At 42.3% G+C, this 14,385-nt stretch overlaps 1 protein-coding gene across 3 annotated transcripts in view; it reads right to left on the minus strand.

The window, feature by feature from the left end:
- Window positions 1–14,385, minus strand: part of micu1 (mitochondrial calcium uptake 1) — a 93,734-nt gene that overhangs the window by 39,919 nt on the left and 39,430 nt on the right. For all 3 annotated transcript variants that reach the window (XM_068020454.1, XM_068020453.1, XM_068020455.1), the window contains 2 exons: window positions 12,242–12,398; window positions 2,271–2,433 (listed from right to left, as the gene is read on the minus strand). In XM_068020454.1, the coding sequence (XP_067876555.1) occupies window positions 2,271–2,433; window positions 12,242–12,398 (320 nt within the window). The remainder of the gene's footprint in view (window positions 1–2,270; window positions 2,434–12,241; window positions 12,399–14,385) is intronic.

The following is a 14,385-nucleotide window of genomic DNA, read 5'->3' on the forward strand; positions in this document are numbered from 1 at the left end:
AGCTGCCTTCTTGAACCACTGCAGTCCATGTGGGGTAGGTACGCCCACAGTGCTGTTAGGAAGGGAGTTCCAGGATTTTGACCCAGCGACAGTGAAGGAACGGCAATATAGTTCCAAGTCAGGGTGGTGTGTGACTTGGAGGGGAACTTGCAGGTGGTGGTGTTCCCATGTATTGCTGCCCTTGTCCTTCTAGTTGGTAGAGGTCGCGGGTTTGGAAGGTGCTGTCGAAGGAGCCTTGGTGCATTGCTGCAGTGCATTTTGTAGATGGTACACACCGCTGCCACGGTGCGTCGGTGGTGGAGGGAGTGAATGTTTGTAGATGGGGTGCCAATCAAGTGGGCCGCTTTGTCCTGGATATTTGATACTTAAAGCAAGATAATGGGAGAGGGAATGCACTCAGTACATGTCTAATTTCTTAGTTTCTCAAAGTGTCAATTTGCTCAGTTGGTAGCATCTTTGCCTCAGAGTCAGAAGGCTATGGGTTCACACGCCACTCCAAGACTCAAAGCAGAAAAGGAAGGCTAAGAGGAGATTTGATAAAGGTTTTCAAAATCATGAAGGGTTTATATCGAGTAAATAAGAGAAAAAGTTTCCAATGGCTAAAGGGCTAATCACCAGAAGGCACAGATTTAAGGTGATTGAAGGAGAATTTTTTTATGCGATGAGTGTTTAGGTTTTGGAATGCCTGACAGGGTGGTGGATACAGGTTCAATAGGAGCCTTAAAAAGGAACTTCAAAGAGAAAAATTGCAGGGATATGGAGAAGGAGCAGTTGAGTAGGACTAACTGCATAGCTCTTAAAAGGAGCCGGCACAGACGCAATAGGCTCCTTCTGTGTTGTACTATTCTTTGATTGAGCACATAATCTAGGCCAGCATTTCAATGCAGTACCAAGACAGTGCTAGACTCCCAGAGGGGCCACCTATCAGAGGAGATGTTAAGCTGCAGCTCTGTCTACCATCCTTGGGTGGATATATTTAAAAAAGCAGCAGGGCAGGTAGTCTTGCTTCAGGTAACCTCTCCTCTTCCATGAACAGGAGCCAGGGATTTATAAGCAGCTGCAAATCTTCCAAATCTTCCTGAAGCAACTAATCTCTAACTTTAGGACGTGCCTACTTTGACAATTTCCCCACAAGGAATACCTGACCAGCGACCAGTGTAAACAAAGCTCCACCTTTGCGTTTTAATCATCGAAACTGTGCTCCAGACCCCAGACTAGCCATTGGCAATATAACAGGAAATCAAATGGTATAAAATAGATTGAACTAAGACTGCTTATGTAATATCTAACATTGACTGCAAGCAGAATTTAAACCAAAAGTTGGAACCAAACCATGATTTCTCAACATTCCACAGTCTTGAGAGCCAAATAAATGGCAATGGTCCAAGATTTATTGATGAACAGAACCCTATCTGATAATTACCAGTACGCTTACAAACAAAATTTATTTCACCTCACTGTTCATTACTTTAAAAAGAGTATGAATATACTCGAGTAGTCCGCACTCCTCTGCCAGAATTAAAAGCAGTGTAAGATATTTCGTTCTGCAGCAAACATAAAACATCACTTACCTGCAAACTAACTCCCTTGGCTAAGAAGCATGAAAGGAACTGAGCACACCCCCACATTAAATAGGATTTTGATTGCTAGGCAAAACCATCCTGGATGCAATTTTCCATTTCAGTACCTTACTTCAGTGAATCTTACTCTCTGATGACCAAGGACAGGGGATTAAAGGGATTTTTAAAAAAACAAGACATTGTTGTAATTTTGAATAACGTATTGCACGGCAGAGAAGGTGGGGGGTATCTACCTATCCCCCACTTACACACTCATCGGTGTCCAAAAGTACAGAGGACACACAGACTAAATATTGCCTAATTAAAAGTGAATGACAGATGTAGCCTTATGTTTATCCACTTGCGATTTTCTCAATCTTCCAATTGGTTCACCTGGTGAACAGACACAAGACAAAAACACTGCCAATTGTGAGACTGATAACAGATTCAATGCAGGGAGAGACACTTTTAACTTCTTCCCATGACTACACGAATGGAGTTGTCAGTTTCTCCTCCGTCCTGCAGATGACCCACTGAGGCACAGCTATCTTCAGTTAGCCTCTGTGCTGATGGCAAAATTCAAAATCAAACTTTGCTGCCTTCAGACTGGACTGTAGACCAACGTAGAACCTTTATAATCATGGGAAGAACATTTAAATAAAAGTTAATAAGCTGAATTGAATGTTGATTGTATTCCAATTTCTCACTCACTCTCTGGCTGCTTTTCATTTGGTGTGATTGACCGAACAAAATCTTGGGGTGTCATGAACACTTCAGAATCTCCATTCTCATTGATGATCTTCAGTGTTGCGAAGTATCGGAAGATTTTGTCTGGAGTGGAGTAAGCCCGAATTCTGTTCTCATATTCCATTACCTGAGGAAGAAAAAATAATCTGAGCTCAAGAGCCCTTCTCATCAGTCACAGGAAGTGAAAGTTTGCTGTAGCACATGAAGGCACAGCAGTCCAGCAAATCCTCGACACAAAACATCTGAACCCTGGTTTGAATGTTGGTCCATACAGAAGACAAATATCCAATTTACTGAATCCCAACCGACAAAAAATATCCCTATGATTTTATACTAATAGGGGAGATTTTTCAGTAAGCACTGCTGTCTTACAAATGCTTGTACTATATTCCTCTGTGCTAGCTGAACAACAACAATGCAGATATTAACCCATTTATTTTAAATTAAGTCGGTGAATTCCTGCACTAATTTAGCATATACATTGCGGGGAATTTAATATACAGGAACAATATTAATTTTAACATCTACCCCAATGGATTCATCAAACTTCAAAATGTCAAGTTTAAAAAAAAACACAATTTCATGCTGATTCCTTGCAACCTGGAGCCATAGATTTACAAGCGCCCCTCAATCTGCAAACATTGATCAGCAACAGCAATTAATCTGTAACTGGCCTCAGATCATTTAAAGAAAATAATCTTTGTGGTTTTTAAAAAGCCTGGCTACGTTGAATATAATGTCACCTGAGCAGCAGACTAAAACATAGTGCGCTGCATGGTATAAGACTCCGGTCGTTGGACAACAGCACACTCTGACTTGTGAAAATGCCATGGGAATCCACTATTCTAATGTAATCCTGATGCAAGGGAATTCTTGAAGCATTCTGCAGATGACATTGCAGTTTCAATACTATTGTTTATTAAACAGATGTGGACCAAATACTCCCTATGTTAGCAACTCTTTTTCTCCCTCACTGCAATACATTACATCAATTACAATTTGATTTTTTTTTTCATAACAGCTATTTTAGACTCAAAAAAAAAAAGCTGTGCTGAATATTTTCTACCCTAGGATGGTGCCGGGGGGAAACTGTAATTGAGGGAAGACTCAAGATACTGGGACTATTTCCACTGCAGCAGAGAGATGAAAGAAATTGAATGAAGATTTATAAAGTGCCCTGGCCAATATTCATCCCTCAAATGGCAACACTAAAACAGATTATCTGGTCATTGTTCCATTGCTGTTTGTGGGATCTTGCTTTGTGGAAACTGGATGCCACATTCCCTACATTAAAATAGTGACTATACTTCAAAGAAAAGTACTCAATTGGTTGTAAAGCACTTTGGGACATCCTAACGTTGTGAAAGGTGCTATAGAAATGCAAGTTCTTTCTTGTTATAAAGGGTTTTGAAAGGATGGAGAGAGAAAATCTATTTTCTCTGGTTGGGGTATGAATGGCACACAGCCTCCGACGTTAAAACTGTCATTGTCAGTAGGAGAGAGGAGAAAGATGGGGCGAATTTTCTTCATGCAGAATGTTGATGGAGCATGGGATGCATTGTCATAGTGAGTAGTTGAGGCAGAGGCCATTCCATCTTTTAAGGAAAAATTGGATAAATATTTGAAGCACGGGAAGATACAGAGCTATGGGAAACATGCACAGCTGTGGCTTAGTTTTGAATTCCTCTTGCATCGAACTGGCACACACAAGATGGGCCAAATGACTGAATTCTGTGCTGTAAACTATGCTTCTCCAAGGACACCAGTCAGCCTGTTTTCATACAGACAACAAAAATTTGCATTCACATAGAAACCTTAATGCAGAAAAAATTCCAAGGCATGATACAAGGTTTGCGGGGTGGGGGAAGAAAATAACAACCTTACGGGATCTCATGTTCTGTCAAATGACAATCACATTATAAAAACTCTGATGGAACATAACACATTAATTAGCCGTACAAGGTTGTCTCAACGTTTAAAGAAAAAACCTTCGGAAAATTAATCAGTACAAGATTTAGGGGATGGTGGTATACGGAGAGAGAAAAAGGTCACAAACAAGTTCATCTGCACTATTCACAGTTTGACTGCAGTTGTAAGTAACTGAACGTCCCTTGATAGTTAATACTTGATATAACACCTGTTGTATGACTGCCTTTAAGAGTGGTGCCCCTTTAAGATCTTAATACGTTAATGAGCCAAGTGCCAGGATGCACTCATGTGACTTGGAGCCAGCGTCACTCTAACTGCAACACCTAGAGCCAGGTTCTGTAAATAGTAACTCTGTACTGTGTATAATAGTTTAGCTGTAAATAAACCTATTTGAGATCTTCAACCAACTGAACTCCACGCATTTCATTTAAGATGCATCAGACAACATAAAAAGAACTAATTACATGGTAGCAGCTCTTCATTATATAGTGGCAGCTGTGGTGAGAAGAAACAACATCTAAGATTGAAGACCACAGGGAAAACAGCTTTAAAAACTGTCAGGCAAACCCCCCACCTGCCAAGACTGAGGCACACATTATTTTGCCACATGAACATTAAAACTTAAAATTGCAAGACCTTGACTGGAAGGACATTTGCATAGTACTAAGTGTTGGAACAAAAGGGCCCCAGTCGTTGCTTCCCCAAGACACAGAAGTAGTGGTCAGACCAGTTTTAGTCACATGACTAGCTGGCTGTTGAGATTTGAACTTCCAACAAAGGGTTTGAACTCAGAAAGCTCCTGGCTCCTGGTTTGAGAAGACCTCTCCTCTCCTGCCTGCTCATATCACAGGGAACTGAAACCACTGAAGACACGTAAACTCGGAGAGAAAAATCTCCTACGTGAACAAGATTTACGAAGAATACTGGGCCCCAACGAAATGCACGAACATATCTTCAAAGACTACAGTGAGCTCCAGAAACAGTAACAAGATATTGCCTCAAACTGTTCTACTTATCTTTTCTTCTGCTCTTTTCTGTCCCTATTTGCATGTGTGTATCGTGTGTGCATGCTAGCATGGGCATGTCCCATATCCGTAGGCACTCACCATATTAGAGTTTAATAAATTTAATTTTTCTGCTTTAAGCCAAAGAAAGCCTGTTTGTGCTCATTCTTTGCCTTATGACCGGAAACTGTGAACAAGGATTCACAAAAAGGGGAACTCAAAACAGTGTGTTTAATATTAAACCCTGTTACAATAAGACCAGGTAAAGACAACAAAGGACCACTAGACACATCTCTCACCTGGTCGTACACTACCTTCCTACAGCTAAGAGAGAGAAAGTTACCAAGCCCAACCAGGTGTTCTTATATTCATATATGGTCAATAATAGTGTGGAAGTGAGCAGAAAGGCATGGCACTATGCTTAATGGGAAATATAGCCAAGTTAGGAATAGTAGCTTTGCTGAGCTTTGATTTTAAGTGGCAGAAACCACAATGAAATAGTTAAAAGTAAAGGCAGAGCGTGTGAGACTGTAAAGACTAGCCGACACTGGTAATTGCAAGGACATCTGTTCTTTATGGCCTGATTGTGTGACTCCCTGTGGTTTGGAACAAATGGACTCCTGTGGAACAAATGGACTCCTGTGAATCAAATGATGTCCATCCCTGTGTGAGTGATAAGGAGTGCTAGGCCCCTCTTATCTTCGTGAGCTGCCACTACTTGTAGCTGCAGACTGCACGAAACACTCAGGAATGTACACCTAATAGAGATAGCAGGATGCGCCGCAATTACTTGTCACAAGGTAGAAACAGAACTCATGATCAATGTAGGGAGTGAGACCAGAATGTTTATTGATGATTCCTATGCTCTTGCTAATTAGCTTGCTTGTCCGCTTTGTTTTATCTTGCTGGTACAAAACAATATTTTATTAGTAACAAGTATGTATTGAGAATGGAGTGTATTGTAACCTCAATAACAGATGTACTGCATGTCACCACGTGGGTAAAGTCGAATTGTACCGCACTGATTGGTTAAACAAGGAGGTGTAGCATGAATCTTAATGTATAAACAGTAGTACCTGTATCACAAACTTCACTTACTCTGGTGGACCAGACAGACTCTGGGGTGGAGTCAGTGTCGTTGCACGAGTGTAAGTCAGCCGGCTAAATGCGCAAATAAAGTAATTGATTTTACCTACACATCCGACTCGGTATATTTACTGAACCAGACTGAAGGCAAAAAGAACTCAGATTTGCAATAGCACTGTTGCTCCTATTTTGCATCAGACTGGTTAGATTAAAGGCAAGTTTTAGACCTTCCTGAACAATTACACAACAGGATTTCACAATATTATATTATGTTACATCAAGAAAAACTTAGTTTACAACTCAGTTAACATGAAGCATCCATGCCTTGCAATGATAATTTTGGAAGGCTACTAAGATTTTGCTGCAGATCTGCAATGGCACAAAAAAAAGGAACATTAGGAATAGGAATGTGCAAATGATAAGACTCTGGGGATTTGTTGCCACATAGTGTATTGCTGAAGTCTGTACAAATGAGTTACTGATGGCAGAAAAAGGAAGATAAATTTTATAAGAAATCATCATCTCTGAGGCCATTTCAGTCAGTCCCTGGGGCCTGCTTTTTACAAATGATTTTAAGGCTCTTGCAAAAAACTTGAACACCCAAAAAGTAAAATATTCAAGCAAAGATATTCCAACAAAGAAAACTGAAAGAAAAAGGTGGACCATTAGACTAAGCAAGGAAAAGGAGGAGTTGCTGGAGAACAAGGAGGCAATGGTGGCCAGCAAAGGATGGAGGCAGCAGTGCAAGATGAGGACAAGGAGGAGCAGGAGGAGAATCAGGAAAAGTAGTAATTTACAAGTAGCCTTGGGAAATAAGTGCAATTGAAGGAGGAATTTCAAGATTTCCATCAAAATAAACACACATTCATGAGATGCAACAGGAAGTCATTGCGCCATTTGTGTATAGACAGTGGCTGAAGAAAACCAAATATTTGGTAGAATTTCTGCTGAGCTGGGTGCGGTTGTGGGGATATCTGTGGAATAGCTCCATCCCTCTCTTTACTGCACCATTCATAACTGTTTCTTCAGCTGCCTAGGCCCTTGTCCTGTGCAATTTCAGTCTAAACCGTTCCATTTAAGGTTATTATTGAAATTAATATACTATCAACATTCCAACAAAAAATGATCAATCCTGATAATGTCTTTATATGTGGAATAAAAGGAATCTAAGTCTTTCTAAAGGGCAAAGAGATCTGCAATTGGCTGAATATAATTACAAGTCCTGGTCAGAAAGGAGCTGATTGGGCAATTTTCCCTGTCAGTAACACCTAGAAACCACACTGCTGTAAATTACTTGGATTGATTTTATGCATATAATTTGTATTATGTAACTATTTATCCTCAGTCACTGAAGAAATAATCCTGCTTTTATTAGCACACTCTTGAAAGAGTATTGGTCACAAGTTCTGTTTGCGGAAATGTGTAGAGACGCTGTTTAAATAGATAGCACTTGTCATAAAATAGACTCAAGCTTGCTGCAAGTCGACCGCTGCCATGGTGCCAATACTCACACCACTGATTAACAGAGGGAGTACCACCTCCTCAACATGTATGTAGACTAAGTAAAACATTTGTAGACATAAATCATTTTATAGGATGTTTAGAAGACTGGATCCTGAATTTTTCTGACATTAGAAGATTTCTTGTCAAAATAGCCCAATCAATGCAAATGCTGTGTAGATATATCATATTGAATGCAGATAATCTGGTTTGACATGACATTCTCTGATAAGCCAGGCAAATTTCTACACCAACTACGTGCAGGTTTGTGATGGTGTACTGTAATTATGTATTAAAAGTTTTGAATACCAAATACAAAGTGGAGTTGAACAATAACAAATCCTAACATATTCAAATATAAAATAACCATTTATTTGATTAGAGAATGCAACTGTAAACCAAAATCAACTCCATGTCCTCACACCACAGTGAGTCCTTAAAACTGGGGCTTCCAAGCTATTACCGGTTGCAAGGCCCGTCTATCCCATCTCAAGATTAAGATGAGAAGACTGTTAAAATAAAATCATATGGGGTTCTTTGCCTTATTAATGGAGCAAGAGAGTATAAAAGCAAGGAGATTGTGCTAATTTTTTATAAAACCACTGATTAGGTTTCAGGTGAAATACTGTGTTCAATTCTGGGCATCACACTTCAGAGTGTGTGAATAGATTTACGAGAATGGTACCAGGGATGAGGTACTTCAGTAATGTGGAGAGACTGGAGAAGATAGGATTACAAAGAACAAAGAACAGTACAACACAGGAACAGGCCATTCGGCCCTCCAAGCCTGCGCCGATCTTGATGCCTGCCTAAACTAACACCTTCTGCACTTCCGGGGACCATACCCCTCTATTCCCATCCTATACATGCATTTGTCAAGATGCCTCTTAAACGTCGCTATCGTACCTGCTTCCACCATCTCCCCCGGCAGCAAGTTCCAGGCACTCACCACCCTCCGTGTAAAGAACTTGCCTCGCACATCCCCTCTAAATTTTGCCCCTCTCACCTTAAACCTATGTCCCCTAGTAACTGACTCTTCCATCCTGGGAAAAAGCTTCTGACTATCCACTCTGTCCATGCCGCTCATAACTTTGTAAACCTCTATCATGTCGCCCCTCTACCTCCGTCGTTCCAGTGAAAACAATCCGGGTTTTTCCAACCTCTCCTCATAGCTAATGCCCTCCAGACCACGCAACATCCTGGTAAACCTCTTCTGTACCCTCTCCAAAGCCTCCACGTCCTTCTGGTAGTGTAGTGACCAGAATTGCACGCAATATTCTAAGTGTGGCCTAACTAAAGTTCTGTACAGCTGCAGCATGACTTGCCAATTTTTATACTCTATGCCCCGACCGATGAAGGCAAGCATGCCGTATGCCTTCTTGACTACCTTATCCACCTGCGTTGCCACTTTCAGTGACCTGTGGACCTGTACGCCCAGATCTCTCTGCCTGTCAATACTCCTAAGGGTTCTGCCATTTACTGTAAACTTCCCACCTGTATCAGATCTTCCAAAATGCATGACCTCACGTTTGTCCGGATTAAACTCCATCTGCCATTTCTCCGCCCAAGTCTCCAACTGATCTATATCCTGCTGTATCCTCTGACAATCCTCATCACTATCCGCAACTCCACCAACTTTTGTGTCGTCTGCAAACTTACTAATCAGACCAGCTACTTTTTCCTCCAAATCATTTATATATACTACAAACAGCAAAGGTCCCAGCACTGATCCCTGCGGAATACCACTAGTCACATCCCTCCATTCAGAAAAGCACCCTTCCACTTCTACCCTCTGTCTTCGATGACCGAGCCAGTTCTGTATCCATCTTGCCAGCTCACCTCTGATCCCATGTGACTTCACCTTTTGCACCAGTCTGCCATGAGGGACTTTGTCAAAGGCTTTACTGAAGTCCATACAGATAACATCCACTGCCCTTCCTTCATCAATCATCTTCGTCACTTCCTCAAAAAACTCAATCAAATTAGTGAGACACGACCTCCCCTTCACAAAACCATGCTGCCTCTCGCTAATAAGTTTGTTTGTTTCCAAATGGGAGTAAATCCTGTCCCAAGGAATCCTCTCCAATAATTTCCCTACCACTGACGTAAGGCTCACCGGCCTATAATTTCCTGGATTATCCTTGCTACCCTTCTTAAACAAAGGAACAACATTGGCTATTCTCCAGTCCTCTGGGACCTCACCTGTAGCCAATGAGGATGCAAAGATTTCTGTCAAGGCCCCAACAATTTCTTCCCTTGCCTCCCTCAGTATTCTGGGGTAGATCCCATCAGGCCCTGAGGACTTATCTACCTTAATGCTTTGCAAGACACCCAACACCTCCTCCTTTTTGATAATGAGATGACCCAGACTATCTGCACTCACTTCCCTAGGTTCATCATCCACCAAGTCCTTCTCTTTGGTGAATACTGATGCAAAGTACTCATTTAGTACCTCGCCCATTTCCTCTGGTTCCACACATAGATTCCCTTCTCTGTCCTTGAGTGGGCCAACCCTTTCCCTAGTTACCCGCTTGCTCTTTATATGCGTATAAAAAGCCTTGAGATTTTCCTTAATCCTGTTTGCCAATGACTTTTCATGACCCCTTTTAGCCCTCCTGACTCCTTGCTTAAGTTCCTTCCTACTGTCTTTATATTCCTCAAGGGATTCGTCTGTTCCTAGCCTTCCAGCCCTTACGAATGCTTCCTTTTTCTTTTTGACTAGGCTCACAATATCCCATGTTATCCAAGGTTCCCAAAACTTGCCAAACTTATCCTTCTTCCTTACAGGAACATGCTGGTCCTGGATTCTAATCAACTGACGTTTGAAAGACTCCCACATGTCGGATGTTGATTTACCCTCAAACAGCCGCCCCAATCTAAATTCTTCAGTTCCTGCCTAATATTGTTAAAATTAGCCTTGCCCCAATTTAGCACCTTCACCCAAGGACTACTCTTATCCTTATCCACAAGTACCTTAAAACTTATGGAATTATGGTCACTGTTCCCGAAATGCTGCCCTACTGAAACTTTGACCACCTGGCCGGGCTCATTCCCCAATACCAGGTCCAGTACGGCCCCATCCCTATTTGGACTATCTACATATTGTTTCAAGAAGCCCTCCTGGATGCTCCTTACAAATTCTGCCCCATCCAAGCCCCTAGCACTAAGTGATTCTTCTCCTTCGAGAAGGTAAAGAGGAGATTTCATAAAATTTTGAATGGTTTTGATAGAGTAAGTAAGGAGAAATTGTTTCCAGAAGTATAGGTAACCAGAGGATAAAGATTTAAGATAATTGATGAAAGAACCTAAGGCAACAAGAGGAAACACTTTTAAAAAATGAGTTGTGATCTGGAGGCTTGGAAGAGATTGCTACGTTTGCGGCATTTTAAGTTGCGTGATAGCGACACCACAATATAATCTTAGATCTCAGTACATTAACTAGCACTTTCACTACACAGGGCACTTACAATAATTCACTTCTGAAATATAGAGCAGCTCATGTTTGAATGGGAAGTCCAATTTTATTGCAAATAGTTTTCTAGGATGAGACCTGTGCAAATATCATCCAAGTCATTGGCAAATATAGGTCCTTTTCCTTGTCAACTGCGCTTTTATGTGCGTCAATCATTGATTGCTTTAACAAAAGGTGATTAATCCTGACCTTTTAACAGAGGACAGTTTGATTGCTGGTTGTTAATTTGTAGGGCAAGTGTTATCTTAGGTATTCAAAACAATAATTTAAATAAATTGATAACAGTGCTCCCCTGAGCTAAAGCATAGGGGAGAATCAACCAGAGTTCATTTTCCTGATCACTATCCAGTGTGGGGCGGCACAGTGGTTAGCACTGCAGCCTCACAGCTCCAGCGACCCGGGTTCGATTCTGGGTACTGCCTGTGCAGAGTTTGCAAGCTCTCCCTGTGACTGCGAGGGTTTTCGCCGGATGCTTCGGTTTCCTCCCAAAGCCAAAGACTTGCAGGTTGATAGGTAAATTGGCCATTATAAATTGCCCCTAGTATAGGTAGGTGGTAGGGGAGGTGGGGATGTGGTAGGTAGGAATGTAGGATTAGTATAAATGGGTGGTTGATGGTCGGCACAGACTTGGTGGTCCAAAGGGCCTGTTTCAGTGCTGTATCTCTAAATAAAAACTAAAAATAAATATGCTGCAAAGTATGTGTTTGGATGAGGATAGTATCAGGTTCAGTTGCAATGTTTCGATAATCAATAGCCTACTGACACTGACTGTCTAGACTCATGAGCAATGGCCACTTAGGAAAGAACAGATACTTTGCATCTACAGAACTGTACCATAACCCAGGATAAATCAGAGCCTGCAGGGGAGGGAAGCTTGGGAATCTGGGCTATTGCTAATTCTGATGTTTCAAGTTTACCGCATTGATCCGACCAGATAGATATACCTTCCGATCTCTGAAGCCTCTACGCTTCTTCTTCTTTTCCATCTGTGCGTCCTCTTCCTGTGACTTCACAGTCTTTTCACCATCCTGTCCCTCTTCTATCCCAGAGGAGCCAGTTCTGGCTGTGTGCTTCACTGAGGTAGCTGCCTCTGCATGTGCTCTGTCAAGGAAAGACAAAGAAAATGTTAAAGCATTTTTGTACAGCGTGCAATTATATTTCTAACAACCATTTTTTTGGATAGACACCGGGGGAAGTATATCAAACAAAAAGTTGTTTCATCTTTAAACTTCCAGTGCTGGACCATTGCCACAATTCTATCATCACTTCTGGAAAGGTGTTCATGTGGCCATTCTCAGGATATTAAATAAGAAACCATTGGTTTACAAATTCCCAAGTGTGCACTAACTCTGCCAGCTGTAAAGGGCAAAAACCTTTGGACAGTCCTACCATTTTAACAGGCTTTCTTGTAGTTCAACAGTGCAATGCGCTTAGCGGCTATGACAGGTTCCAGTTCTTCAATATGCGATTGAAACCAGTCTGCATTCCTCTTTGCACGTTTGCCGTCGGTGGTCAAAGCTGACTCATAGATGGCGTCTCTGATGTGGGCCCACTTGGTCTCAGCATCCCCTGTGGGAGTGTTTTAAAGGGCTGTTACAAGTGAACTTAGAAATTTTTGTAACAGCTGTGGATGAGAAATTCTGCTCGTGGTGGCCCTTCTGCTTGGAAAAGAACTGCACAAAGAACAGCCAGGCGCTGCGCAAATGACTACTGGTAACACCTATGCAGTCATATTCAGCTGGCCTCAGACATCGGAAACATCAGAGGAATGTATGATGGCATTAAGAGAGCTTCTGGGCCAACCATCAAGAAGATCGCCCCTCTCAAATCTAAATCAGGGGATATAATCAGTGACCAACGCAAGCAAATGGACTGCTGGGTTGAGCACTACCTAGAACTGTACTCCAGGGAGAATGTTGTCACTGAGATTTCCCTCAATGCAGCCCAGCCTCTACCAGTCATGGATGCGCTGGACGTACAGCCAACAAAATCGGAACTCAGTGATGCCATTGATTCTCTAGCCAGCGGAAAAGCCCCTGGGAAGGACAGCATTACCCCTGAAATAATCAAGAGTGCCAAGCCTGCTATACTCTCAGCACTACATGAACTGCTTTGCCTGTGCTGGGACGAGGGAGCAGTACCTCAGGACATGCGCGATGCCAATATCATCACCCTCTATAAAAACAAAGGTGATCACGGTGACTGCAACAACTACCGTGGAATCGCCCTGCTCAGCATAGTGGGGAAAGTCTTTGCTCGAGTCGCTTTAAACAGGCTCCAGAAGCTGGCCGAGCGCGTCTACCCTGAGGTACAGTGTGGCTTTCGTGCAGAGAGATCGACCATTGACATGCTGTTCTCCCTTCGTCAGATAAAGGAGAAATGCCGCGAACAACAGGTGCCCCTCTACATTGCTTTCATTATTCTCAACAAAGCCTTTGACCTCGTCAGCAGACGTGGTCTCTTCAGACTACTAGAAAAGATTGGATGTCCACCAAAGCTACTAAGTATCATCACCTCATTCCATGACAATATGACAATTCAACATAGCGGCACCTCATCAGACCCCTTTCCTATCCTGAGTGGCGTGAAACAGGGCTGTGTTCTCGCACCCACACTTTTTGGGATTTTTTTCTCCCTGCTGCTCTCACATGCGTTCAAGTCTTCAGAAGAAGGAATTTTCCTCCACACAAGATCAGGGGGTAGGTTGTTCAACCTTGCCCGAAGAGTGAAGTCCAAAGTACGGAAAGTCCTCATCAGGGAACTCTTCTTTGCAGATGATGCTGCTTTAACATCTCACACTGAAGAGTGTCTGCAGAGTCTCATCGACAGGTTTGCAGCTGCCTGCCACGAATTTGGCCTAACCATCAGCCTCAAGAAAACGAACATCATGGGACAGGACGTCAGAAATGCTCCATCCATCAATATTGGCGACCATGCTCTGGAAGTGGTTCAAGAGTTCACCTACCTAGGCTCAACTATCACCAGTAACCTGTCTCTAGATGCAGAAATTAACAAGCACATGGGAAAGGCTTCCACTGCTATGTCTAGACTGGTCAAGAGAGTGTGGGAAAATGGCGCACTGACACGG

Source organism: Heterodontus francisci, chromosome 42 (assembly GCF_036365525.1).
Source record: "Heterodontus francisci isolate sHetFra1 chromosome 42, sHetFra1.hap1, whole genome shotgun sequence".
Taxonomy (NCBI): Eukaryota; Metazoa; Chordata; class Chondrichthyes; order Heterodontiformes; family Heterodontidae; genus Heterodontus; species Heterodontus francisci.